The sequence below is a fragment of the Salmo salar genome, chromosome 20, assembly GCF_965601325.2.
Source record: "Salmo salar chromosome 20, fSalSal1, whole genome shotgun sequence".
Taxonomy (NCBI): Eukaryota; Metazoa; Chordata; class Actinopteri; order Salmoniformes; family Salmonidae; genus Salmo; species Salmo salar.
In genome coordinates, this window is record NC_138310.1 from 61,447,958 (window position 1) to 61,475,403 (window position 27,446).

Sequence of the window (27,446 nt, forward strand, 5' to 3'; positions counted from 1 at the left end):
AGACAGAGTTATTGATACAAGGACTGTCCATGATCCATTATACCAAAATAATAGTTTTAACCATGTTTTGAGGCCATACAGTGTTTGTTTACAAACAATGGAGTAAAAGAAGCTTATATTTTGGATTCTGGTGGGGTATGACAGTTGTACTCATGAGACATTAATACATTTTCAAGAATCAATGGAAATACACTGAGTGTACAAAACATTAGGAACACCTGTGTTTCCCATGTCATAGACTGACCAGGTGAATCTAGGGCAAAGCTATGATCCCTTATTGATGTAACCTGTTAAATCCACTTCAATCAGTGTAGATGGAGGGGAGGAGACAGGTTAAAGAAGGACTTTTAAGCCTTGAGACAATTGAGACATGGATTGTGTATGTGTACCATTCAGAGGGTGAATGGGCAAGACAAAGATTTAACTGCCTTTGAACGTGGTATGGTAGTAGATGACAGGCGCACCGGTTTGAGTGTGTTAAGAACTGCAACGCTGCTTGGATTTTCATGCTCAAGGGTTTCCCAATGGTCCACCAGCCAAAGGACATCCAGCCAACTTGACACAACTGTGGGAAGCATTGGAGTCAACATGGGCCAGCATCCCTGTGGAACACTTCCGACATCTTGTAGAGTCCATGCCCTGACTAACTGAGACTGTTCTGAGGGCAAAAGGGGGTGCAACTCAATATTAGGAATGTGTTCTTAATGTTTTGTACACTCAGTGTATACGTTATCAATTTAAAAGTCCAAAAATAGATGTACCACTCGCAAATTGACCTTTTTAAAGTATTACACTGAAAATAACTTTATTGGGTGATGATTTATCATTTTCAATAACCTTCTGGATGCTGTCACAGTATTGCCTTAGCTTTAATGTGCTACAAGTTGATACAGGTATTTGTGTAGGTATTTGATACAGGTCCAATTCTGCTCTCTTTTTGCCAAAGTTTAAATCGGTTTATTTGCATAAAAAGGAATTTTCATCCTGCATGTGCCCTCACATGTTTCACCAATCCCTCTCAGAAATATCCTCACATATCCTGTTGTATTAAAGATGCATTACATAAAATTTCCAAGTAATGTCTACGATACAGTATCCGTACATTAAAGGCACAGAATTCCAGAACATCATTTGAAACGAGTTTACTATCAGAATTGCCTAAATAACCCAAAATTAAGCAATCAATCATATCGATGAAAAAGTACTTTCCATTATTGCAATTCAAATTCCACTATTTCTGAGGACAAAAGGTTTGTTGGGAGAAAGGGACCTTTGACTTCCAGCTACAGCAATTGAAGTGCACTGTTAAACAGGTCATATAAAAATGTTTCTTTATAACTCAACTGGAATTTGTGCTGAAGAGTAATTTCAACCCAATTCAAGGCTGCATTGTGCAATACAGTGTTTATGTAAAGTACAATTTATGTAACATTGTCTTGACATGAAAACTCTTACTTTTCCTTGGTTTACTTATTGTGACACACACACACACACACACACACACACACACACACACACACACACACACACACACACACACACACACACACACACACACACACACACACACACACACACACACACACACACACACACACACACACACACACACACACACACACACACACACACACACACACACACACACACACACACACACACACACACACACACACACACACACACACACACACACACACACACACACACACACACAGTAACGGCTGTCTTCTGTGGAAATGGACCAAGGTGCAGCAGGTTGCGTGTTCATCATGATAATTTATTAAATAAACGTGAACACGGGAAAAACAATAAACAAAAGAGAACGACAGACCGACAGTTTTACAGGCTAAGTACTTACATACAGCAGTGCAAAATCAACTACCCACAAAACCAAGTGACAAACATACTCCTACATATATGACTCCCAATCAGGAACAACGATCCCCAGCTGTTCCTGATCAGGAGTCACAAGACCAACACAGAACACAAGACTGCCACGTCCTGACCCCAAAACTACAACAACAGCTCCATCTGCTGGTCAGGACGTGACAGTACCCCCCCCTCAAGGTGCAGACCCCGGAATGCACCTAACAACGAAAAAACACCAACAAACAAAATCCCCAACAAAACCCATAAACAATAACCCCTAAACAATAAGGGAGGGAAGGGAGGGTGGCTGCCGTCAACGACGGCACTGTGCTACACCCTCCCTCCCCAACCCACCTATCCTGGAGGTGGCTCCGGTGCAGGACGTGGACCCTGCTCCACCCTCGGCATCGCCCACTTCGGTGGAGCCGATAGCTGCGCCAGGCAGACGGACCCCTCGAGCCGGGCCGGGGGACAGGAGGGCCCCTCGGGCCGGGCCGGGGGACAGGAGGGCCCCTCTCGGGCTGGGCCGGGGAGCAGGAGGGCCCCTCGGGCTGGGCCGGAAGGCATGCGGGCCCCTCGGGCTGGGCCGGAAGGCATGCGGGCCCCTCGGGCTGGGCCGGAAGGCATGCGGGCCCCTCGGGCTGGGCCGGAAGGCATGCGGGCCACTCGGGCTGGGCCGGAAGGCATGCGGGCCACTCGGGCTGGACCGGAAGGCATGCGGGCCACTCGGGCTGGACCGGAGGGCAGGAGGACCACTCGGGCTGGACCGGAGGGCAGGAGGACCACTCGGGCTGGACCGAAGGGCAGGAGGACCCCTCGGGCTGATCCTGACAGGCCGGGCACCCTGGCAGATCAGGGCAGGCGGGCACCTCTGGCAGAACCGGGCAGTCCGGCCACTCTGGCAGAACCGGGCAGTCCGGCCACTCTGGCAGAACAGGGCAGTCCGGCCACTCTGGCAGAACAGGGCAGTCCGGCCACTCTGGCAGAACAGGGCAGTCCGGCCACTCTGGCAGAACAGGGCAGTCCGGCCACTCTGGCAGAACAGGGCAGTCCGGCCACTCTGGCAGAACAGGGCAGTCCGGCCACTCTGGCAGAACAGGGCAGTCCGGCCACTCTGGCAGAACAGGGCAGTCCGGCCACTCTGGCAGAACAGGGCAGTCCGGCCACTCTGGCAGAACAGGGCAGTCCGGCCACTCTGGCAGAACAGGGCAGTCCGGCCACTCTGGCAGAACAGGGCAGTCCGGCCACTCTGGCAGAACAGGGCAGTCCGGCCACTCCGGCAGAACAGGGCAGTCCGGCCACTCCGGCAGAACAGGGCAGTCCGGCCACTCCGGCAGTTCAGCGCAGTCCGGCCACTCCGGCAGTTCAGCGCAGTCCGGCCACTCCGGCAGTTCAGCGCAGTCCGACCACTCCGGCAGTTCAGCGCAGTCCGGCCACTCCGGCAGTTCAGCGCAGTCCGGCCACTCCGGCGACTGTTGACTGGCGGGCAGCTCCGACGACTGTTGACTGGCGGGCAGCTCCGACGACTGTTGACTGGCGGGCAGCTCCGACGACTGTTGACTGGCGGGCAGCTCCGACGACTGTTGACTGGCGGGCAGCTCCGACGACTGTTGACTGGCGGGCAGCTCTGGTGACTGTTGACTGGCGGGCAGCTCTGATGACGACTGTTGACTCCTGATGCGTGGGGCAGGTATTGGACGTACCAGCCTGGAGACACGCACCTCCATGCTAGTGTGTCTAGCGGGAAACACCGGACCGAAAGGGCGCACTGGCGGTCTTGAGTGCAGGGTTGGCATCACCCCTTCCGGCTCGATGCTCCCCTTGCCCTGGCACCTGCGGGGCGCTGGTACTGGGCGCACTGGGCTGTGCGTCCGTATAGGCGAGATGGTGCGCACCTCAGCGTAACATGACGCCCTCCACCTCGTACGCACCTCCCTGTAGTCACGGGTAGCTGGCTTACGGCTCTTCCCTGGCCTGGCCAAGCTACCCGTGTGCCCCCCCCCAAAAAAATCTTGGGGCTGCCTCTCGGGTTTCCTAGCCAACCGTGTTCCAGCGTAACTTTCCCGATGGTTCCTCTGTCCAGCTGCCTCCACTCTCCTGAGTGCCTCCACCTGTTCCCATGGGAGGCGATCCCTTCCGGCCAGGATCTCTTCCCAGGTGTAGGCTCCCTTGCCGTCCAGGACGTCCTCCCATGTCCATTGTTCCCTTTTTCTCTCCTGTGGCTTCCTCCTCTTCTGCTGCTTGGTCCTTTGGTGGTGGGTAGTTCTGTAACGGCTGTCTTCTGTGGAAATGGACCAAGGTGCAGCAGGTTGCGTGTTCATCATGATAATTTATTAAATAAACGTGAACACGGGAAAAACAATAAACAAAAGAGAACGACAGACCGACAGTTTTACAGGCTAAGTACTTACATACAGCAGTGCAAAATCAACTACCCACAAAACCAAGTGACAAACATACTCCTACATATATGACTCCCAATCAGGAACAACGATCCCCAGCTGTTCCTGATCAGGAGTCACAAGACCAACACAGAACACAAGACTGCCACGTCCTGACCCCAAAACTACAACAACAGCTCCATCTGCTGGTCAGGACGTGACACACACACACACACACACACACACACACACACACACACACACACACAATTCTGCGAATCTGAGTTACGGGTGGCATGGAGGAATATTCCTTTGTTTCTAAACAGTGGTGTGTGTACTTTGCCCAGAGATGATGACACCATGTAATTGTTACACGGAGTGGAACAGGGGAACCCAAGAGCAGACTCAGACAAGGAAACTGGGATGAAGTAACCAAGGTATTTATTGAAACACAGGGGGAGATGGAGTGCAGGTCAGGGGAAGCTCAGGCGGGTTGCTGGAAACCAGGTGCTGAGGCTGAAGCGAGAGGGGTTGAGACAGGGTAAGCAGGTCCAGAGGGGAATCCAAGGGAGTAGTAGAGTGGGGAATCCAGGGCAGAGTAGCAGGATGACGAGATGTGGGACTGGAGACAGGGACCAGAGTCAGAGCGGGCAGAACTGTAGCGGAGAGGAAAACAGCGTCAGGCAAGGAAAACAGACACAACAGGATAACAGGATCTGAATAGTAATAAACGGCTAGAAACGTAGACTGACTGTGCAGAGATTACGATCTGGACGCGTGGAAGTGGCAGGGATGAGTATTTGTAGAGGTCTTGATTATGGAACAGGTTGCAGCTGGTGGGGTTCTGCTCTGACTCCAGCACACCTGTCTCCGCCCACACAATCACACACACACACAGAGAGGGAGAGGGAGAGAGTACTGGGGGAGCGGCGGCAGGTCAAGGAGACACAGGATGAGCAGTAGAGGGCGTGGCAGGAGCAGGTGTGACAGTAATGACAGTGGTTAAAGCACCAAACATGCTTAGGAACTTACATTTCCTAGTCTAATATGTTTTCACTCTGAGAACATAGTGGCTTAGGGTTGTTCCAACAACTATAATTCTTCTGTACAACAGACAACTGTTGTTATGGGACAATAAACTGGCTTCAACAGAAGATGGAGTTCATGGGTCGTGTTCATTAGGGAATCCTGCAGCAAAATGTTTTGCAATGGAAACGGTATATGAGCGTCTCGTATTAGAAACATTCAGATTGTACCGCCCCGTTGTCTTCAGGTTATAGTTACTGAACACCACCCAGATTTCGGTAGGAGAGGCCCTTATGCAGGTATTTAAATGACAAGGCCCTCTGTCCAGCTCTTGTCATTGTTTTTCTCTTCAATAGACTTCAGCACAACCCAAACAAGGGAGAGGTGGGATGGGTGATGCATCCTCAGGTTAATGTGATGACCACGTGACAGGGTACCCAATGGATCAACAGAGAAATAGGTAATACTTGCTAAGAGAGCAGTGCCTTAAGGGCTGGGGGTAGGATGGGGTGGGAGATGCACAGTGTACAAAACATTAGGAACACCTTCCTAATATTAAATTGCACCCCCTTTTGCCCTCAGTTATTCGGGGCATGAACTCTACAATGTGTGACTGAATCATTCACTGACTCACTCACTGACTCACACTCTCTCTCGCTCTCTCTCTCTCTCTCACTCACTCACTCACTCACTCACTCACTCACTCACTCACTCACTCACTCACTCACCTCCTCCCTCACTCACACTACTTTCTTGTGTTGTACAACACACTCCCTCCTCAGCCCAGTCACCTCACTCAAAAGTTAATATTTAATTCAGCCTCTATGTGATATACTGTATATATACTGCAACTTTATCTCCTGTTCTGTCTTTAAACAGTGTGGTAGCGTCCCCAATTATGTCGTAAAACCTTTGCACCCACACTCCAATTAGATTTTCTGTCTAATATATCTATCTCTCTTCTCCGTGTACCTGAGCTACTCTCTGGATATCTGGACCAGCCATGGTGGTGTGTCTGACTGGGCTATGGAGGTATCGGAATTACCTGATCATATTCCTCACCCCACTGTTGATTCTACCTCTACCCATAATAGTTGGGGGACCGGTAAGAGTGTGTGTGCGTGTATGCGTGTGTTTGTTTGTGTATAACTAAGGCTTTGATGTGTTTGTTTTAACCCTCTTGAAAGTTCAGAAGTTATTCTTAGTTGAGGATAAAGTTCTGAAGCATTTCAAGTCCTGGTCGTACACAAATTGAATGCCGAAATTCCTAGACAACTCTATATGTTTATTAAAGCTTCACTGAATATTTTGGTTACACGTCTGTATGTATTTCTTAAAGTGACATTTCCATTGTATTTGTGACATTTTGAATTATTTCACAATATCCAGGAATGTACTGTAGACTGGTAATTTAGTGTGTGTAGATAGGAGCTTCAGCAGCCATGCACGTTACAGGTTGAGCTCCCTGTGAGTTACGGTTGTCCTCCAGGACAATAAATCATCATGAATGAAAGACTTGCATTACAGGCACTTTATAGTTCTTCATCTTTTGTCATCAATGGCTTACCGTGTGTCATAAAATATATTTGTTTCTATAAAATCCAAGCCCGTTTTCCCCTTTAAGAATGTATTTGATTAACTTCATGTATCAAAATATATATTAAAGGGGGCAATCTGCAGTTCAAACAACTACAAAGGTTCACCCGTCTGATTAAAACTTTTGGTAAAAGCTGAGGGATGGGGCTGGGGAAATATAACCACTCTCAAATTCATAGACGGAGCTAGGGATGCAAGGACTGACCATCCATGGTATAAAAATGATAGTTTTAACCATGTTTTCAGACTATATAGAGTGTGTTTACATTACATTGGAGTAAAACAAGCTCATATTTTGGGTTCTGATAGAGTATGACAGTTGAACTAAGCTCATTAAGCAATATAAGTGTAACGGCTGTCTACGGAAGAAGTGGACCAAAATGCGGCGGAGTTAGGGTTCGTCATTTTTAATGTTACGAACACTATGCAATTAACAAAACAACAAAACTGACAGCCAACACAGTCCTGTCAGGTGCAACAACAGTGACAAGCACAATTACCCACACCACACAACGGAAACGTAGGCAACTTATGTGTGACTCCCAATCAACCACAACCCTCTACAGCTGTGCTTGATTGGAAGTCACACGGCCAAAATTAAATGAAACAATAAAACACTTACTCCCTTCTGCCACGTCCTGACCCAACTACACCCTCTACTGGTCAGGACGTGACAGTACCCCCCCCTCAAGGTGCAGACCCCGGGATGCACCTAAAAAAAGGAAAACACAAAAAAAATCCCCAACAAAAAGGAACACCTAAACAATAAGGGAGGGAAGGGAGGGTGGCTGCCGTCACCGACGGCACTGTGCTACACCCTCCCTCCCCAACCCACCTATCCTGGAGGTGGCTCAGGTGCAGGACGTGGACCTCGCTCCACCTTCGGCGTCGCCCACTCTGTTGGCGCCGATCGCTGCGCCGGGCAGACGGGCCACTCGGGCTGACCCTGGCAGACGGACCACTCGGGCTGGGTCGGAAGGCATGCGGGCCACTCGGGCTGGGCCGGAAGGCATGCGGGCCACTCGGGCTGGACCGGAGGGCAGGAGGACCACTCGGGCTGGACCGGAGGGCAGGAGGGGCACCCTGGCAGATCAGGGCAGGCGGGCACCTCTGGCAGAACCGGGCAGTCCGGCCACTCTGGCAGAACCGGGCAGTCCGGCCACTCTGGCAGAACCGGGCAGTCCGGCCACTCTGGCAGAACAGGGCAGTCCGGCCACTCTGGCAGAACAGGGCAGTCCGGCCACTCTGGCAGAACAGGGCAGTCCGGCCACTCTGGCAGAACAGGGCAGTCCGGCCACTCTGGCAGAACAGGGCAGTCCGGCCACTCTGGCAGAACAGGGCAGTCCGGCCACTCTGGCAGAACAGGGCAGTCCGGCCACTCTGGCAGAACAGGGCAGTCCGGCCACTCTGGCAGAACAGGGCAGTCCGGCCACTCTGGCAGTTCAGGGCAGCCCGGCCACTCTGGCAGTTCAGGGCAGCCCGGCCACTCTGGCAGTTCAGGGCAGCCCGGCCACTCTGGCAGTTCAGGGCAGCCCGGCCACTCTGGCAGTTCAGGGCAGCCCGGCCACTCTGGCAGTTCAGGGCAGCCCGGCCACTCTGGCAGTTCAGGGCAGTCCGGCCACTCTGGCAGTTCAGGGCAGTCCGGCCACTCTGGCAGTTCAGGGCAGTCCGGCCACTCTGGCAGTTCAGGGCAGTCCGGCCACTCTGGCAGTTCAGGGCAGTCCGGCCACTCCGGCAGTTCAGGGCAGTCCGGCCACTCCGGCAGTTCAGGGCAGTCTGGCCACTCCGGCAGTTCAGGGCAGTCTGACCTCTCTGGCGACTGTTGACTGGCGGGCAGCTCTGACGACTGTTGACTGGCGGGCAGCTCTGACGACTGTTGACTGGCGGGCAGCTCCGACGACTGTTGACTGGCGGGCAGCTCCGACGACTGTTGACTGGCGGGCAGCTCCGACGACTGTTGACTGGCGGGCAGCTCCGACGACTGTTGACTGGCGGGCAGCTCCGACGACTGTTGACTGGCGGGCAGCTCCGACGACTGTTGACTGGCGGGCAGCTCCGACTCAGGATTCACCAGGCTGGGGAGACATAACGGAGGCCTGGCTTGAGGAGGTGGCACAGGAGAGACCAGGGTGGAGAGACCCACTGGAGGACCGGTCCGTGGAGGAGACACGGGCTTGACCAGGATAGGGAGATCCACTGGAGGACTGGTCCGTGGAGGAGACACGGGCTTGACCAGGATAGAGAGACCCACTGGAGTACTGGTCCGTGGAGGAGGCACGGGCTTGACCAGGATAGGGAGACCCACTGGAGTACTGGTCCGTGGAGGAGGCACGGGCTTGACCAGGATAGGGAGACCCACTGGAGGACTGGTCTGTGGAGGAGACACGGGTTTGACCAGGATAGGGAGACCCACTGGAGGACTGGTCCGTGGAGGAGACACGGGCTTGACCAGGATAGAGAGACCCACTGGAGTACTGGTCCGTGGAGGAGGCACGGGCTTGACCAGGATAGGAAGACATGCAGGAGGCTTGGTTCTGGGCGTAGGTACAGGATGTGCAGGGCTGGGAAGACATGGAGGAGGCCTGTTTCTGGGCGCAGGCACAGTCTTTACCAGACAACCAGCACGCACCTCAGGACGAGTATGGAGAGCTGCCTCAGGTGACATCATACCCACGACACGCTCATTAGGGCGAATGCCGTACTTTATGCACCACACTAGCAGCTCTCTCATCTCTCTCTCTCCTAATTTTCCCATTAACCCCGTCACAGTCTCTGTCTCATAGCCCTCGCTCACCTCCAATGTCATCCCGACTGGCTCTGGTTCCGACCTCAGCTCCACCGACTGTCCCGTGTGCCCCCCCCAAAAAAAATATTGGGGCTGCCTCTCGCGCTCGTTGCGCTCTCTCTCCTCGTAGTATCGCCTCTCCGCTCTCGCCGCTTCAATCTCCCACTGCGGGAGGCGATAATCCCCAGCCTGAGTCCATGGTCCCTCTCCGTCCAGGATCTGTTCCCATGTCCATTTGTCCATAACGCAGTAGTCCTGCTGCTCCTTCCTCTTCCGCCGCTTGGTCCTGGTTTGGTGGGTAATTCTGTAACGGCTGTCTACGGAAGAAGTGGACCAAAATGCGGCGGAGTTAGGGTTCGTCATTTTTAATGTTACGAACACTATGCAATTAACAAAACAACAAAACTGACAGCCAACACAGTCCTGTCAGGTGCAACAACAGTGACAAGCACAATTACCCACACCACACAACGGAAACGTAGGCAACTTATGTGTGACTCCCAATCAACCACAACCCTCTACAGCTGTGCTTGATTGGAAGTCACACGGCCAAAATTAAATGAAACAATAAAACACTTACTCCCTTCTGCCACGTCCTGACCCAACTACACCCTCTACTGGTCAGGACGTGACAATAAGTTATATTCTTCAAGAATTATTGTTATTTACTATGCATTGTGTAACAGTCTTCATCATCTGAAGAGGAAGAATCATCAGACCAAAACGCAGCGTGGTAAGTGTTCATGCTTTCTTTAATAAACTGAACACTAAAACAAAAATAACAAAGAGAAGAACCGAAACAGTTCTGTAAGGTGCAAAACACTAAACAGAAATGAACTACCCACAAAATGCCTGTGGGAAAAGGCTACCTAAGTATGGTTCCCAATCAGAGACAACGATAGACAGCTGTCCCTGATTGAGAACCATACCCGGCCAAAACAAAGAAATACACAAAACATAGAAAAGGGCACATAGAATGCCCACCCTAGTCACACCCTGGCCTAACCAAAATAGAGAACAAAAACCCTCTCTATGGCCTGGGCGTGACAGTACCTCCCCAAAGGTGCGGACTCCGGCTGCAAAACCTGACTCTAAAGGGGAGGGTCCGGGTGGGCCTTCTTTACGGCAGTGGCTCTGGTGCGGGACGTGGACCCCGCTCCACCTTAGGCTTGGCCCACTTAGGTGGTGCCTCTGGAGGGGGGACCCTCACCGCCAACCCCGGACTGGGGACCCTCGCAGCGAGCCCCAGACAGGCGGGCGACTCCGGCCGCTCCGGACAGGCGAGCGACTCCGGCCGCTCCGGACAGGCGGGCGACTCCGGCCTGGCAGCTCCGGACTGTAGGGCGACTCTGGCAGCTCCGGACTGGGGTCAGGCACAGGACTCACCAGGCTGGGGAGACATGCAGGAGGGCTGGCTCTGGGAGCAGGCACAGGATTTACCAGGCTGGGGAGACATGCAGGAGGCCTGGCTCTGGGAGCAGGCACAGGACTCACCAGGCTGGGGAGACATGCAGGAGGCCTGGCTCTGGGAGCAGGCACAGAATAGACCGGGCTGTGGGGGAGCACTGGAGATCTGGTGCGTAGTCTTGACACCACTCTTCCAGGCTGAATGACCACTTTTGCCCAGCACGGGCGGAGCGCAGGCATAGGACGAACTGAGCCCTCCCAGCAACCCGGAGACACAGTACGCAGAGCTGGCGCAATCCGTCTGGAGACCAGACGCACTGAGCTGGCACAATCCGCCCTGGCTGGATGCCCACTCTCGCATAGCACTTGCGGGGGGCTGGCATATAGCGCTCTGGGCTATGAGCGCGTACTGGAGACACCGTGCGCCTCACTGCATAACACGGTGCCTGACCAGTACCACACTGCTTCCGGTAAGCACGGGGAGTTGTCTCAGGTCTATCGCCTGACTCCGCCAATCTCCCCGTGTGCCCCCACCCCCCCAATTGTTTTTGGGGCTGCCTCTCGTGCCTGCTGCGCTGCCTTGCCTCATATCGCCGCCTCTCAGCTTTCGCTGCCTCTAGTTCCTCCTTCGGGCGGCGATACTCCCCAGCCTGTCTCCAGGGTCCCTTTCTGTCAAAAATCTCCTCCCACGTCCAGGAGTCCTGAACCCTCTGCTCCTCCATACCACGCTGCTTGGTCCGTTGGTGGTGGGTAGTTCTGTAACAGTCTTCGTCATCTGAAGAGGAAGAATCATCGGACCAAAACGCAGCGTGGTAAGTGTTCATGCTTTCTTTAATAAACTGAACACTAAAACAAAACTAACAAAGAGAAGAACCGAAACAGTTCCGTAAGGTGCAAAACACTAAACAGAAATTAACTACCCACAAAAACCCTGTGGGAAAAGGCTACCTAAGTATGGTTCCCAATCAGAGACAACGATAGACAGCTGTCCCTGATTGAGAACCATACCCGACCAAAACAAAGAAATACACAAAACATAGAAAAGGGCACATAGAATGCCCACCCTAGTCACACCCTGGCCTAACCAAAATAGAGAACAAAAACCCTCTCTATGGCCAGGACGTGACACATTGTAAGAACAACTGTAACTGAAACTAACTTATTGAACAGATGTATTGAATTGCACACAATAAGATATCTTTATGTTCTAAAATAGTTTTACTACTTGTCAGTGCTTTGATGCTGTTGGCTGTTGTCTCAGATGGTTGTTCACTGAGAACAAAATGGTCCTGAGAGTGGAATGACTGTGTGTTGTACGTGTTTGTACGTGTTGTCCTACAACAACAGTTGTTGTATGCTACCTACCTCAACAGCCCTCTCACAGTCCCTGTCTGTCTCTGTGTGTTTGTGTGTGTGTGTGTGTGTGTGTGTACAGGAGGCTAGTTGTGGTTATGTGATCATCCTGATGACCCTGTACTGGTGTACAGAGTGTATGCCCCTGGCTGTGACCGGTCTGCTGCCTGTCATCCTCTTCCCTATGATGGGCATCATGGAGTCAAGCGAGGTACCAACACCACTATCCTCTCCCCTCTCTACTCAATCACCTTCATACCTAATGACTGGATCTTACCCACCCATTAGACTCAGCAGTGGAGACAACACGATTCTGTTTTATGATCAGAATAAACAGGTCAACCGTTGTTATGACTAAAATGTGAAATGTAAATCTTGGTTTAATAGAGACAGTGTTGAGGACGTATGAATAAGGCACCTATACTACCATTCAAAGGTTTGGGGTCACTTAGTATTTTCCTTGTTTTTGAAAGAAAAGCAAATTTTTTTGTCAATTAAAATAACATCAAATTGATCAGAAATACAGTGTAGACATTGTTAATGTTATAAATGACTGGTTTATAATGGAATATCTAGATAGGCGTACGGTGTCTCAACATCAACAGTGAAGAAGCGACTCCGGGATGCTGGCCTTCTAGGCAGAGTTGCAAAGAAAAAGCCATATCTCAGACTGGCCAATAAAAATAAAAGATTAAGATGGGAAAAAGAACACAGACACTGGACAGAGGAACTCTGCCTAGAAGGCCAGCATCCCAATGTCGCCTCTTCACTGTTGACATTAAGACTGGTGTTTTGCGGGTACTATTTAATGAAGCTGCCAGTCGAGGACTTGTGAGGCTTCTGTTTCTCAAACTAGACACTCTAATGTACTTGTCCTCTTGCTCAGTTGTGCACCGGAGCCTCCCACTCCTCTTTCTATTCTGGATAGAGCCAGTTTGCACTGTTCTGTGAAGGGAGTAGTACACAGAGTTGTACGAGATCTTCAGTTTCTTGGCAATTTCTCGCATGGAATAGCCTTCATTTCTCAGAACAAGAATAGACTGACGAGTTTCAGAAGTTCTTTGTTTCTAGCCATTTTGAGCCTGTAATCGAACCCACAAATGATGATGCTCCAGATACTCAACTAGTCTAAAGAAGGCCAGGTTTATTTCTTCTTTAATCAAGACAACAGATTTCAGCTGTGCTAACATAACTGCAAAAGGTTTTCTAATGATCAATTAGCCTTTTAAAATGATAAACTTGGATTAGCTAACACAACGTGCCATTGAAACACAGGAGTGATGGTTGCTGATAATGGGCCTGTGTACGCCTATGTAGATATTCCATTAAAAGTCTGCCGTTTCCAGCTACAATAGTCAATTACAATATTAGCAATATCTACATTGTATTTCTGATCAATTATATGTTATTTTAATGGACAAAAAATGTGCTTTTCTTTCAAAAACAAGGACATTTTCAAAGTGACCTCAACCTTTAGAACAGTAGTGTAAGTACTGTTGATAAAGTCCTTACTGTTGATCCCATGTTTAGTATATTATGGTATTTATAAGCAGAACCTGTCTCAGGCCAGTACAGTCATTCAGAACCCCCCTGTCTGTCTCTCATCCAGGTGTGTACCCAGTACATGAAGGACTCTAACATGCTGTTCGTCGGAGGGCTGTTGATGGCTATAGCTGTGGAACAATGGAACCTTCACAAACGCATCGCCCTCAGAGTACTTCTCATAGTAGGGGTGAGGCCTGCCCTGTAAGAGACCCCCTTTACCTGTTTTAATTCTACTATTACAGAGCTGTTTGGTCTAGTGTTCTGATAGCCCAATGTTGAATTCATATTAAATGTCTTATCTGTTTCCTTTTTAAATGGTCTCTCTCTCTCTCTCTTTCTCTCTCTCTCTCTCTCTCTCTCTCTCTCTCTCTCTCTCTCTCTCTCTCTCTCTCTCTCTCTCTCTCTCTCTCTCTCTCTCTCTCTCTCTCTCTCTCTCTCTCTCTCTCTCTCTCTCTCTCTCTCTCTCTCTCTCTCTCTCTCTCTCTCTCTCGCTCCCCTTCCTGTCTCTCCAGTCTGATGTTTGGCTTCATGGGCATCACAGCCTTCCTGTCCATGTGGATCAGTAACACAGCCTCCACTGCCATGATGCTGCCCATCACTAATGCTGTGCTGAAGCAGCTGTGTGACACCGAGGCCCAGGCAGAGGAGGGGGAGATGGACCTGATGGCCATCAGGGGGGCCGGGCCCGGGACTGGGATACCTAAGGGCCAGGACAACCAAGCCTTTGATATGGGTGACAAGGAGAACAGTATTACCATATGTGTGTGTTGTTAAGAGGAAGTGGTGTGTGTGTGTGGGGCGGGGTGTGTGTGTGTATGTTTGTATGTATGTGTGTGTGTGTGTTGAGAGTAATTTGTTTTGTGTCCATTAGCCTCGACACCATCCGTTCTAGGTTCTCAAGCCATTCTTAACCCAAAATACAGCCTGGTACCACAAGACTATGTGTCCATAAGTTCGCCATGAGCTTTCAAAATCACAAGCTGATTCACATCTTTCTGTTTTTGTAATAAATGATATCTCCCTTATTTGGCAGATGATGGAGGTGCTACTAAATGTACAAAGGATGTCAAGCCCATGAAGAATGGAATTCAGTTAGGTAAGTAGAATACAGTGTGTGTTCTCTCAACGTCAGTGTTCCTCAGTCATGGTCCTTGAAACCCACAGGGTGGACAGGCTTTTGTTCCAGCCAAGGACTAACACACCTCATTCACAGCTGTTGTGGATTCCCTGGAACACCTTTCTGTCAATTATTCAACCATTCATCTTAGTAGAGGAACACAAGTAAGTAAGAGATATTGATAAGCTTATTCAGGATGTGACCTTATTGATTTTGTCTGTTCAAGACAAGATTGTTTGGACTTATCTCGTCTGGCTAAGATGGAATACAACTGACTCAGACATATTGTACATCATATTCTATATCATCCCTGTTTCAGACTCCCTGAAAACAACAGGCGGAAAATATTTGCCCTAATCCCTTAGTTACCCTTAGGACAACTTCTGACAGACTGACCTCTAACCCCTGAACATTCTGATTGGCTGACCCATGGTTCTCTCCCTCCAAAGCCCGAGACAGGGGTGGAGGAGAGTCCGGAGGCGAGGGAGAGGAGGCTAAAGAGGGAGGCTAAGTACCTGAAACTGGGTAAAGGCATGAGTCTCAGTGTGTGTTACGCTGCCAGCATCGGAGGAACAGCCACCCTTACCGGCTCCGCCCCGAACCTCATCCTCAAAGGACAGGTCGACGAGTATGTTTATATGTCTGTTTATAAAGCCTTACTATGTATGGGTAGTATTACAAGTAAATACAGTAAGATACCCATCTGAGTAGCTCTCATTAAAGGGTTATTGTGTGTGGATACAGTATTGCACACTGGTTTAGCAACTGTTCTTCTCTGGGAAAACTGCAGTGCCCAGTGTACTTTGTTTACAGCAGCTAAAGCACAAGGCTGGATACACTGACTGTACAGTAGTTCCTTGGCTTGGGAGTTAGCTAACATCTCTGTCACTTCCTCGATAGAATTAGAATTCCCTGCACATTCCCGTTCAACGCAGCATTTTTTGGTGGGTGCACCGCCCGGCGGACATGTTGGGTGTACCTACAGTACAGTACCCTTTGGAATGTTCATGTAACTGATGCTAGTTCTAATTCTATCATTCTATCCTTCTTTCCCCACAGACTGTTCCCAGGAAATGGAGACATCATCAACTTTGCCAGCTGGTTTGGTTTCTCCTTCCCCAACATGGTTCTGATGCTGATCATCTCCTGGCTGTGGCTGCAGTCTATGTACCTGGGCTGCAAGTGAGTCCTTCTTTCCTGTTATGTTTTACCTCCAGTCAGTAACATCCACAACACTGTCTCTTGGCAGGAAGCCGAAGCAATGTGATTAGGTGCCTGCAATCCATGTTGAAAGGGGACACATTCACGAACATATCCAATCATCAAATGCAGTATAATAAGCATAGTAAAACAATAGAAGGTAATGGTTTATGGTCATATTTCACTTATGTAGATATCCATTTATGTTAGACATTGACCTATAGACAAAGTAGATAAAAGCCTATATAAGACCCGGTACTGTTTAGAGATCTCTGATATGTCTGGGATCTATTCTGTCCATTCACCCACAGCATGAAGAAGTTGTTTGGCTGTGGGACGAATAAAGATGGTGACAAGGAGCCGTACGGGATGATAAAGAATGAGTATAAAAAGCTGGGCAGTGTGTCCTTCACTGAGGGCTGCATCCTGGTGCTGTTTGTCCTGCTGGTCCTGCTCTGGTTCACCAGAGAACCAGGCTTCATGCCCGGCTGGGCCACTGTGCTCTTCAACAAGGACAGACTGTAAGTGATAGATATCAGTATGTTCTATGTTGTAACTCCCTGTGGTTCTGCCTGGTTATCTCGTTTTTTTAAATCTGATAGCTTTCTGCTGTGTTTCCCAGTCTTTGCTCTTTGTAAGTAACAAATACAGCTATACACATAATATGTACATAAACTGTAATTACACTGTACATGCCTATGTAACTACCATACTAATACATAGGGACACCTTGAGTGGGACTGAGAGACATTGTTTATATGTAGATTTATATGTCCCAGGTATGTCACTGATGGCACGGTGGCTATGCTGATGTCAACGCTGTTCTTTCTGATCCCATCCCAACTACCCAGATGTGGCGGGTACTCTGAGAATGGTATGTGTGTGTGTGTATGCACGTTTGTGCATGTGTGTGTTTTTTGTCAATATATCTTTGAGTGGTGAGTACATTGAGACCCAATCACTGGACACTTTAATAAATGGATCACTAGTCACGTTAAACAATGCCAGTTTAATAGTGTTTACATATCTTACATTGCTCATATCACATGTATATACTGTATTTTATACCATCTACTGCACCTTGACTATGCCGCTCTGCCATCGCTCATCCATATATTTATATGTACATATTCTCATTCACCCCTTTAGATTGTGTGTATTAGGTAGTTGTTGGGGAATTGTTAGATTATTTGTTAGATTTGTGTGTATTAGGTAGTTGTTGGGGAATTGTTAGATTATTTGTTAGATATTACTGCAGTGTTGGAACTAGAAGCACAAGCATTTCGCTACACTCGCATTAACATCTGCTAACCATGTGTATGTGACCAAAATATTTGATTTGATTTGACATGGGTGTGTTTACGAGTGTGCGATTGAGAGAGATGGTGTGTGTGTCTGCCTGTCTGTGATACTATTGTATAGAGCGGCCTTTCTTAAAGTATTTCTTAAAGTAGGGTTGGACATGTTAATGGTGAGTCGTGACATTCTTTTTTTGGGGGGACTCAGTCGGCGTCTCAACTTACTGTTGAAAGTTAGAATATTAAAATACACAAGGTGTAATTTTGACATGTGGTTGTCCACCAGCAGTTTTCCTCTAGTTATGTCAGTCATTGGCAGTCTCTCAATTAGCCATGCGAGCTAACATTTTTATATTGGTAAGTTAGTCTACCCAACTATCTAAACTTGTAGAAATCATGGCTGAATAGCGACCGGGCATGCAGGGCACATGCACAGGGGTCCTGACCTCCGTCCCCATTGCTTTTGTTAGTCACTCTCAACCAGATATCATATTAACATGGCAAAATGTGTAGAATTGTAGGGAATTAACTTTAAAACTAAAATGTTTCCCTCCGCCTCCAGGAGGGGGCCTCTAAAATATTTTGCCCGCGTGCAGGAGGGCCCCCAAAATAGGGCATGTTTTTAGGAGCTTGGGTCCCAGGAATTTCTCATTTGGGTACCAGGCTGAACAAGTTTAAGAACCCCTGGTATAGAAATGCAATCTTGCTGACTCAGTGCTTTGTAATTGTCCTGATAGCACTCTCACTTCCCAGGGCTCACACATGCTCGCACACACACACACACACACACACACACACACACACACACACACACACACACACACACACACACACACACACACACACACACACACACACACACACACACACACACACACACACACACACACACACACACACACACACACACACACACACAGTCCAAGAAACATCAGAGGGAGCTGCATGGTGATAGCGCTAGCCTCAAGGTCAGCCCTACATGGCACTAATCTCTGTTTTGTCCCTGAAATAAACAACTTTCAAATCAATAAATGACTGGTGGACACATAAATACATATTCCCTTTTCTCCCTCTGTAACCTAAGCTGAGTTTAGTGTTCTTACTCCTGATAAGTGACAAGATCAAGCTGCAAAACGGAGGGCTCCAGTAATTCAGCCCCTACCTCTAAACGGAGGGCTCCAGTAATTCAGCACCTACCTCTAAACGGAGGGCTCCAGTAATTCAGCACCTACCTCTAAACGGAGGGCTCCAGTAATTCAGCACCTACCTCTAAACGGAGGGCTCCAGTAATTCAGCCCCTACCTCTAAACGGAGGGCTCCAGTAATTCAGCCCCTACCTCTAAACGGAGGGCTCCAGTAATTCAGCACCTACCTCTAAACGGAGGGCTCCAGTAATTCAGCCCCTACCTCTAAACGGAGGGCTCCAGTAATTCAGCACCTACCTCTAAACGGAGGGCTCCAGTAATTCAGCACCTACCTCTAAACGGCGGGCTCCAGTAATTCAGCACCTACCTCTAAACGGCGGCAGCTCAATGTGTTTGGTAAATACATGTGTGTCACAATGATTAAAGGCACTTAGTGAAGAGTTAGAGTTTGGAGTGAGGGGCAGCAGGGTTTGCGAGGCAGACTTTGAGCTCCCTTGTCATGGCTCTTTGACTTCTGTTTTCGTATTCCTGGCAAAGAGTGTTTTTGTGGTCATGTTAGTATCTAGGATTTAACGATGGCCTTTGATTCCTGAGTAGCAATGTAAGTAGCCATAACTTAGTACAGTACCATCTAGGACAGAGTCCAGTACACTGTAACAATATAATCTCTGACCATATAGATTTGGACAGAGATACAATGTACCTTTCTAACTTGCATTACCATACTACCAAGTTCCTGCAGGAGTGCCTGGAATCGAGGCTATAAGGACCGTGATTGTAAACCTTGTGTCATTCTCCAGTGTGTGCCTTGTCCCTATAGGAAAGCCCCTGAAGGCCCCTCCCACCCTGCTCAACTGGGACATGGTCCATAAGAAGATGCCCTGGAACATTTTCCTGCTAGTGGGAGGAGGCTTCGCTCTGGCCCGGGGCAGCGAGGTACCGTCAGTCTGTTAGGTCGGTCGGTCTGAATTGGTCTGTGTGTCTGTCTGTGTTATATTTTTTGTAACAAAAATTATGACAACTGTGGTTATGTTTTTATCCGTGTGAAGACGTCTGGTCTGTCTCAGTGGCTAGGAGAAAGTCTGGCCCCCCTGCAGTCCATCCCTCCCGTTGCCATCTCTTTCCTCCTGTCTCTACTCATCTCCACTTTCACTGAGTGCTCCAGTAACGTAGCTACTACCACACTGTTCCTGCCTATACTGGCCTCTATGGTAAGAGCAGAGAGAATCCCTTACAAATTTGCATACCCACACCCAGGCAACACACATGATAACACAGATGTTCACTTAGAAAACTTGGATCAAGGGTTTTAAGTGATGCTAGATTTAGTTTGGAGTTTGTCCTTTTGGGACTATTCCATTGGTTCCATTTTACCGGGAAAACTAAATCAAGCACAGCAAAGTATACGACATGTGTATTGGACCCAGGTCTGACACTTAGGCATACACTACATGTTCATTTCACCCCTTTGACCCATGTGTGATCCTGTCTGTCTGTTTCCAGGCCGTAGCCATTAAGCTCCACCCGCTGTACGTCATGCTGCCCTGCACCATCTGTGCCTCGCTGGCCTTCATGTTGCCGGTGGCCACCGCCCCTAATGCCATCGCCTTCTCCTATGGCAACCTCAAAGTCATGGACATGGTACGACCTACGACCCTTCACCCCTCACCTCGCACCTCTCTCCATACAGTACTTTGTGTAGAGTGAAATACAGTACTGGATCCAAACTGAATTGTTATTTTTCAGTTCATGATTTCAGTCTGGTCATCTCTTCATTGTAAAAAACACTTTGTGGTAATTACTGATATAGAAAGGGTTTTATCCTGTAAATAAATGTGATTGATTGATTGAGTCATTGAAACCAGTAGTGAAACGGAGCAATTCAGTTTGGATGCAGGCTAGTAGAATACATGGTTGTGAAACATTCTGTCTGTGACCCATGTTTTTCACTGCACTGACAACAGGTGAAGGCTGGATTCGTGCTGAACATTATTGGTGTCATCACCATCAACATCGCACTGAACACCTGGGGAGCAGCCATGTTCAATCTCAACACATTCCCTGACTGGGCCAATGTTACCACCATACCCACCCCCTGATCCAGAGACACCAGAAAGGAAGGAAGGAGGGAAGGAGGAGGAGGAGGAGAGTGGAGGGATGGGAAGAGGGGAGAGATGCTGTATGTACACCTCTATCTGGGGCAGGCTGTAAACAGAAGACAGTGCTGATGGTCAACCCACTCAGGGTGATCTAAAGCTGCTACTGTATACACACTCCATATAACAACACACACAGTATGTTTACCGGTTGGACTGGTACTCCTCCTCCACTCTGTCAAAGTTTTGATCGATTTGAATTAAATTAATTTAAATGAATACATTTAAATGGTTTTTGTACAGCTGAACTATGCAGGTCGTATTTGATCCTTTTTGAGATAGCCAAATCTGCTTAAGTTTAGAGGAGTGGGCATGAGGTGAAAACACTGTGTTTGTTTGGGGAATAGAACAGAACAGAATAGAATATAATATAACTCTATTTGAGGTTAGGGGATTATAAGGGTAATCTATGAGATCATTTATGTTTCTCTGAACACATTATTATGTCAAAAACAACAACAAACTAACAAACATCTATTTAATGTGAATGGCAATCTGTGTTGGAATACAAAATGTTATTTTGACGTCAGGAACTCCATCAGTGGCATATTATTATGAAACGTTGTGCTCTTAGTCCTTACAGCTGTTGCACAAAATGTATATATTTTTTTATTATTGTTTCAACAGTTTTTATGTCTACTGTATTAAATGCTGCACACACAACCCCTCCAAATAGGAGAGTAATTTCAAGTGTCCAAGTACAGGCCATCTCAAACTAAATGTGGAATTATTTGTATTGGTTATAATTGCATTATAGTTAATGTCTGATTATGACATTACTATTTGGGTTGCACATTGATTTCTTGGGTTCATACGTTTTGTGCCACTGCTCCCTTCATACCCACATCCTGTAGGATTGCAGAATATGAATTTGGGAAAAAATGATAGCCTCAAATCCCATTGGCACCCATAGGATTATGCCCACTGATGGAGACCCCAATTGGTTTGAAGGGTACGGAAGGCAAATCATTTCTATTTCAATGTTCTTATTGTTCTTTTCAATTATATAGCTTTCAGATAATTCAGAATCCTTTCAAAGCAGTAGGTAAAAAAATAAAGGAAAATACTAAATAATAATTTAGGGTAAAGAAGGAAATGAATAAAATAAAATGTAATTACAATTTATAGAATTAATTAAAGGAACAACTGACAGGATGACCTTTCCATGACCTAGGGTCATCAGGGCGGTTGGTAATAAAATGAGATATAAAAACATTTGGGTTATAATCTGGGTAACATTCTGCCATGATCATTGCATGGTAGTGTCACTCAGAGGACAAACAAACAAGAGAAACACTCGGTGGTTTCATGCATAGATGGGTAGTAGGGTGGCACCTTGCATAGTCGGGTGGTAGGGTGGTTCCATGTATAGATGGGTAGTAGGGTAGTACCTTGCATAGTCGGGTGGTAGGGTGGTTCCATGTATAGATGGGTAGTAGGGTAGTACCTTGCATAGTCGGGTGGTAGGGTGGTACCATGCATAGATAGGTAGGGTGGTACCATGCATAGTTGGGTGGTAGAGTGGTTCCATGTATAGATGGGTAGTAGGGTAGTACCTTGCATAGTCGGGTGGTAGGGTGGTTCCATGCATAGTCAGGTGGTAGGGTGGTTCCATGCATAGTTAGGTGGTAGGGTGGTTCCATGCATAGTTGGGTGGTAGGGTGGTTCCATGCATAGTCGGGTGGTAGGGTGGTTCCATGCATAGTCGGGTGGTAGGGTGGTTCCATGCATAGTCGGGTGTTTCCTTCCAGCAACTCTGTCTTGAGGAGAATTGAGGAGAGTGACAGACGACTTACTACCACAGTTTCCATAACGGGTGAGCCTTTAAGACCATTATTATATATATATATATTTTTTTTTTACACCTTTTTCCCCCCAATTTCGTGGTATCCAATTGGTAGTTACAGTCTTGTCTCCTCGCTTCAACTCGGGAGAGGCGAAGGTCGAGAGCCATGCGTCCTCCGAAACACAACCCAACCAAGCCACACTGCTTCTTGACTCAATGCCCACTTAACTCAGAAGCCAGCCGCACCAATGTGTCGGAGGAAACACCGTGCACCTGGCGACCGTATCAGCGTGCTTGCACCCGGCCCGCCACAGAAGTCGCTACGCACACGACCCTACGCACACAGCCAAGACAACGCAGGAGTGGCTACGGGACAAGTCTCTGAATGTCCTTGAGTGGCCCAGCCAGAGCCCGGACTTGAACCCGATCTAACATCTCTGGAGAGACCTGAAAATAGCTGTGTAGTGACGCTCCCCATCCAACCTGACAGAACTTGAGAGGATCTGCAGAGAAGAATGGGAGAAACTCCCCAAATGCAGGTGTGCCAAGCTTGTAACGTCATACCCAAGAAGACTCAAGGCTGTAATCGCTGCCAAAGGTGCTTCAACAAAGTACTGAGTAAAGGGTCTGAATACTTATGTAAATGTGATATTTCAAAAAAACTGTTTTTGCTTTGTCATTATGGGATATTGCGTGTAGATTAATGAGGGGAAAAAACAATTTAATCCATTTTAGAATAAGGTTGTAATGTAACAAAATGTGGAAAAAGTCAAGGGGTCTGAATATATTCTGAATGCACTGTAGATCATTCACACATTTTCTATAGGCTACTGCACTCTGTTAAAGATAAGGTACATGTTATATTTTCACGGTGTGTTTTTATGCCCATTTTTCTTTTCAAAGAGAGCTAAAATAAGAGACCTGCATAATATTGTTCTAATATGTCTGCTGGGTAGACAGCTGCTGTTTAATTGCATATACAATGTGTCCCAAATGGCACCCCGTTTCCTCCATTGTACACTAGTTTTGACAGGGCACAGGTCAAAAGTGCATAGGGTGCCATTTGGGATGTTCCTTGGGATGTTACTGGGAGAGTAAATAAATATCTATTTTATATACCTTTACCATGAGCCAAGAGTGGAATCACTAAGTTATAAATCTATTTATGTTCCCTGGGGGTTGGGAGTGTTCTTTTTAAAGTTTTAAAAAATGAACTCATAAATCATGATATTTAAGGACACAATATTCCTCTCTTTCTGAGTAAACCAGGTCATCAACATGTTACCTCTCTCACCTGCCTCTCACATTGGCATCAATCATCATCAAGCTGCCCACATACAGTACCACATACAGTACCCACAGTCTTGTTCTATAAGAAACACTGTGTTTTACATGTGTTATAAACATCACTTTGTTAAAATAATTTAGTATTGACAGTTTACACAACTTTAGCATCTAGCTCTCTGCCAGGTCACTGGCATCAGGACTGTCTGTACTGTAGTCAAGCTACCCTGTCGGGCCTGACCTGGCTGTGTGTGGCATCTTCACTTAGCATCTCTTACCTGGGTTACCAGTCTAGTAAGAGCAGAGCTCTGATTGGCAGCTCTCTATTATTTCCAGGGCAGCTGTTGTCAGGTGTTATCAGGTAAGCAGTAAGCAGGTGTGTACAGGGAGCACCCATGTCAGCACCTGAGCCAAATATCCACAATAAAAACTCACAGTAACAGAATAGGTGATTGATTGAAAGTTCTCATTCATATGTATATGTGTATGTATATGTATATGTATATGTATATGTATATGTCTATGTATATGTATATGTATGTGAATATGTGTATGTATATGTATATGTGTTCTGATTTGCTGAACTGATTACATATAAGAGTCCCAGATGCAGTATGAGTCATTCTGATGACATGGCAGCAGGCAAGCAACACAACAAGAGGTTGAGGTCACAGTAAGTCAGTCTGTTGTCATTTATCTCCTGTGGGGACAGCCATCTTATGGTTTCCTTTCTCTTCTGATGTTCAAGTGGTGTTTGTTGGTATAGCTTGATTTAATCATTGGCACCGACACTACCTTGAGAAAAATAAAGTGTGGGATTAAAGTTAACTGTATTGTATTGTACTGTAGTAATGACACACGTAATTTCAGATTTAACAAACTGGCAATACTTTACCTGAAGTAGCCCCTACACCTATGTAACACACTGTAGATATGTAACACACTGTAGATATGTAACACACTGTAGATATGTAACATACTGTAGATATGTAACACACTGTAGATATGTAACACACTGTAGATATGTAACATACTGTAGATATGTATTACACTGTAGATATGTAACACACTGTAGATATGTAACACACTGTAGATATGTATTACACTGTAGATATGTAACACACTGTAGATATGTAACACACTGTAGATATGCAATACACTGTAGATATGTAACACACTGTAGATATGTATTACACTGTAGATATGTAACACACTGTAGATATGTAACATACTGTAGATATGCAATACACTGTAGATATGTAACACACTGTAGATATGTATTACACTGTAGATATGTAACACACTGTAGATATGTATTACACTGTAGATATGTAACACACTGTAGATATGTATTACACTGTAGATATGTAACATACTGTAGATATGTAACACACTGTAAATATGTATTACACTGTATATATGTAACATACTGTAGATATGTATTACACTGTAGATATGTATTACACTGTAGATATGTAACATACTGTAGATATGTATTACACTGTAGATATGTATTACACTGTAGATATGTAACACACTGTAGATATGTATTACACTGTAGATATGTATTACACTGTAGATATGTATTACACTGTAGATATGTAACATACTGTAGATATGTATTACACTGTAGATATGTAACACACTGTAGATATGTATTACACTGAAAATATGTATTACACTGTAGATATGTAACATACTGTAGATATGTATTACACTGTAGATATGTATTACACTGTAGATATGTAACATACTGTAGATATGTAACATACTGTAGATATGTATTACACTGTAGATATGTAACACACTGTAGATATGTATTACACTGTAAATATTTGTATTTATTTATTTTATTTGATTTCACCTTTATTTAACCAGGTAGGCTAGTTGAGAACAAGTTCTCATTTGCAACTGCGACCTGGCCAAGATAAAGCGTAGCAATTCGACACATACAACAACACAGAGTTACACATGGAATAAACAAAACATACAGTCAATAATACAGTAGAACAAAAGAAAACAAAAAGTCTATATACAGTGAGTGCAAATGAGGTAAGTTAAGGCAATAAATAGGCCATGGTGGCGAAGTAATTACAATATAGCAATTAAACACTGGAATGGTGGATGTGCAGAAGATGAATGTGCAAGTAGAGATACTGGGGTGCAAAGGAGCAAGATAAATAAATAAATACAGTATGGGGATGAGGTAGGTAGATAGACGGGCTTATATGTATTACACTGTAGATATGTATTACACTGTAGATATGTATTACACTGTAGATATGTAACACACTGTAGATATGTATTACACTGTAGATATGTATTACACTGTAGATATGTAACACACTGTAGATATGTATTACACTGTAGATATGTATTACTCTGTAGATATGTATTACACTGTAGATATGTAACACACTGTAGATATGTATTACACTGTAGATATGTATTACTCTGTAGAAATGTAACACACTGTAGATATGTAACACACTGTAGATATGTATATAACTGTAGATATGTATTACACTGTAGATATGTAACACACTGTAGATATGTATTACACTGTAGATATGTATTACACTGTAGATATGTAACATACTGTAGATATGTAACACACTGTAGATATGTATTACACTGTAGATATGTATTACACTGTAGATATGTAACATACTGTAGATATGTATTACACTGTAGGTATGTATTACACTGTAGATATGTAACACACTGTAGATATGTATTACACTGTAGATATGTAACACACTGTAGATATGTATTACACTGTAGATATGTAACACACTGTAGATATGTATTACACTGTAGATATGTATTACACTGTAGATATGTAACATACTGTAGATATGTATTACACTGTAGATATGTAACATACTGTAGATATGTATTACACTGTAGATATGTATTACACTGTAGATATGTAACATACTGTAGATATGTAACATACTGTAGATATGTATTACACTGTAGATATGTAACATACTGTAGATATGTATTACACTGTAGATATGTAACATACTGTAGATATGTAACATACTGTAGATATGTAACATACTGTAGATATGTAACATACTGTAGATATGTAACATACTGTAGATATGTATTACACTGTAGATATGTATTACACTGTAGATATGTAACATACTGTAGATATGTATTACACTGTAGATATGTAACATACTGTAGATATGTATTACACTGTAGATATGTAACATACTGTAGATATGTAGCACCCCCTTCCATTGCCCGAAAATAAACCATTCTAGTAAAACAACAGCAAACAAGGACACCTCAGTGCTACAGGACGTTTTTTGTTTTTACCAAGTGGGGTTTGGTGTCATTTCATCAAAGTGTCCTTTAGGACTTCTTTCCCACATTCCACCTCTTCAGAAATCGCTGTTTCTGTCAGGAGGAGCCCCCTGCGGCTACTTGACTGCGTTGAGAGGTTGGCTGAGACCTCCCACTGTAACCTAAGATTTTATT

The 27,446-nt window shown here is 46.3% G+C and overlaps 1 protein-coding gene across 1 annotated transcript; it reads left to right on the forward strand.

The window, feature by feature from the left end:
• Nucleotides 1-6,163: 6,163 nt before the first annotated feature.
• On the forward strand, nucleotides 6,164-23,791 carry LOC106581033 (solute carrier family 13 member 2). Its single transcript, XM_014162704.3, has 14 exons — nucleotides 6,164-6,384; nucleotides 12,503-12,631; nucleotides 14,030-14,166; nucleotides 14,478-14,698; nucleotides 14,999-15,061; nucleotides 15,179-15,246; nucleotides 15,532-15,710; nucleotides 16,142-16,264; nucleotides 16,594-16,803; nucleotides 17,062-17,156; nucleotides 19,546-19,661; nucleotides 19,775-19,936; nucleotides 20,229-20,366; nucleotides 20,690-23,791. The coding sequence occupies exons 1-14, from the start codon at nucleotides 6,283-6,285 to the stop codon at nucleotides 20,822-20,824; spliced, it is 1,878 nt and encodes a 625-aa protein (XP_014018179.2). The 5' UTR covers nucleotides 6,164-6,282; the 3' UTR covers nucleotides 20,825-23,791.
• Nucleotides 23,792-27,446: the final 3,655 nt, after the last annotated feature.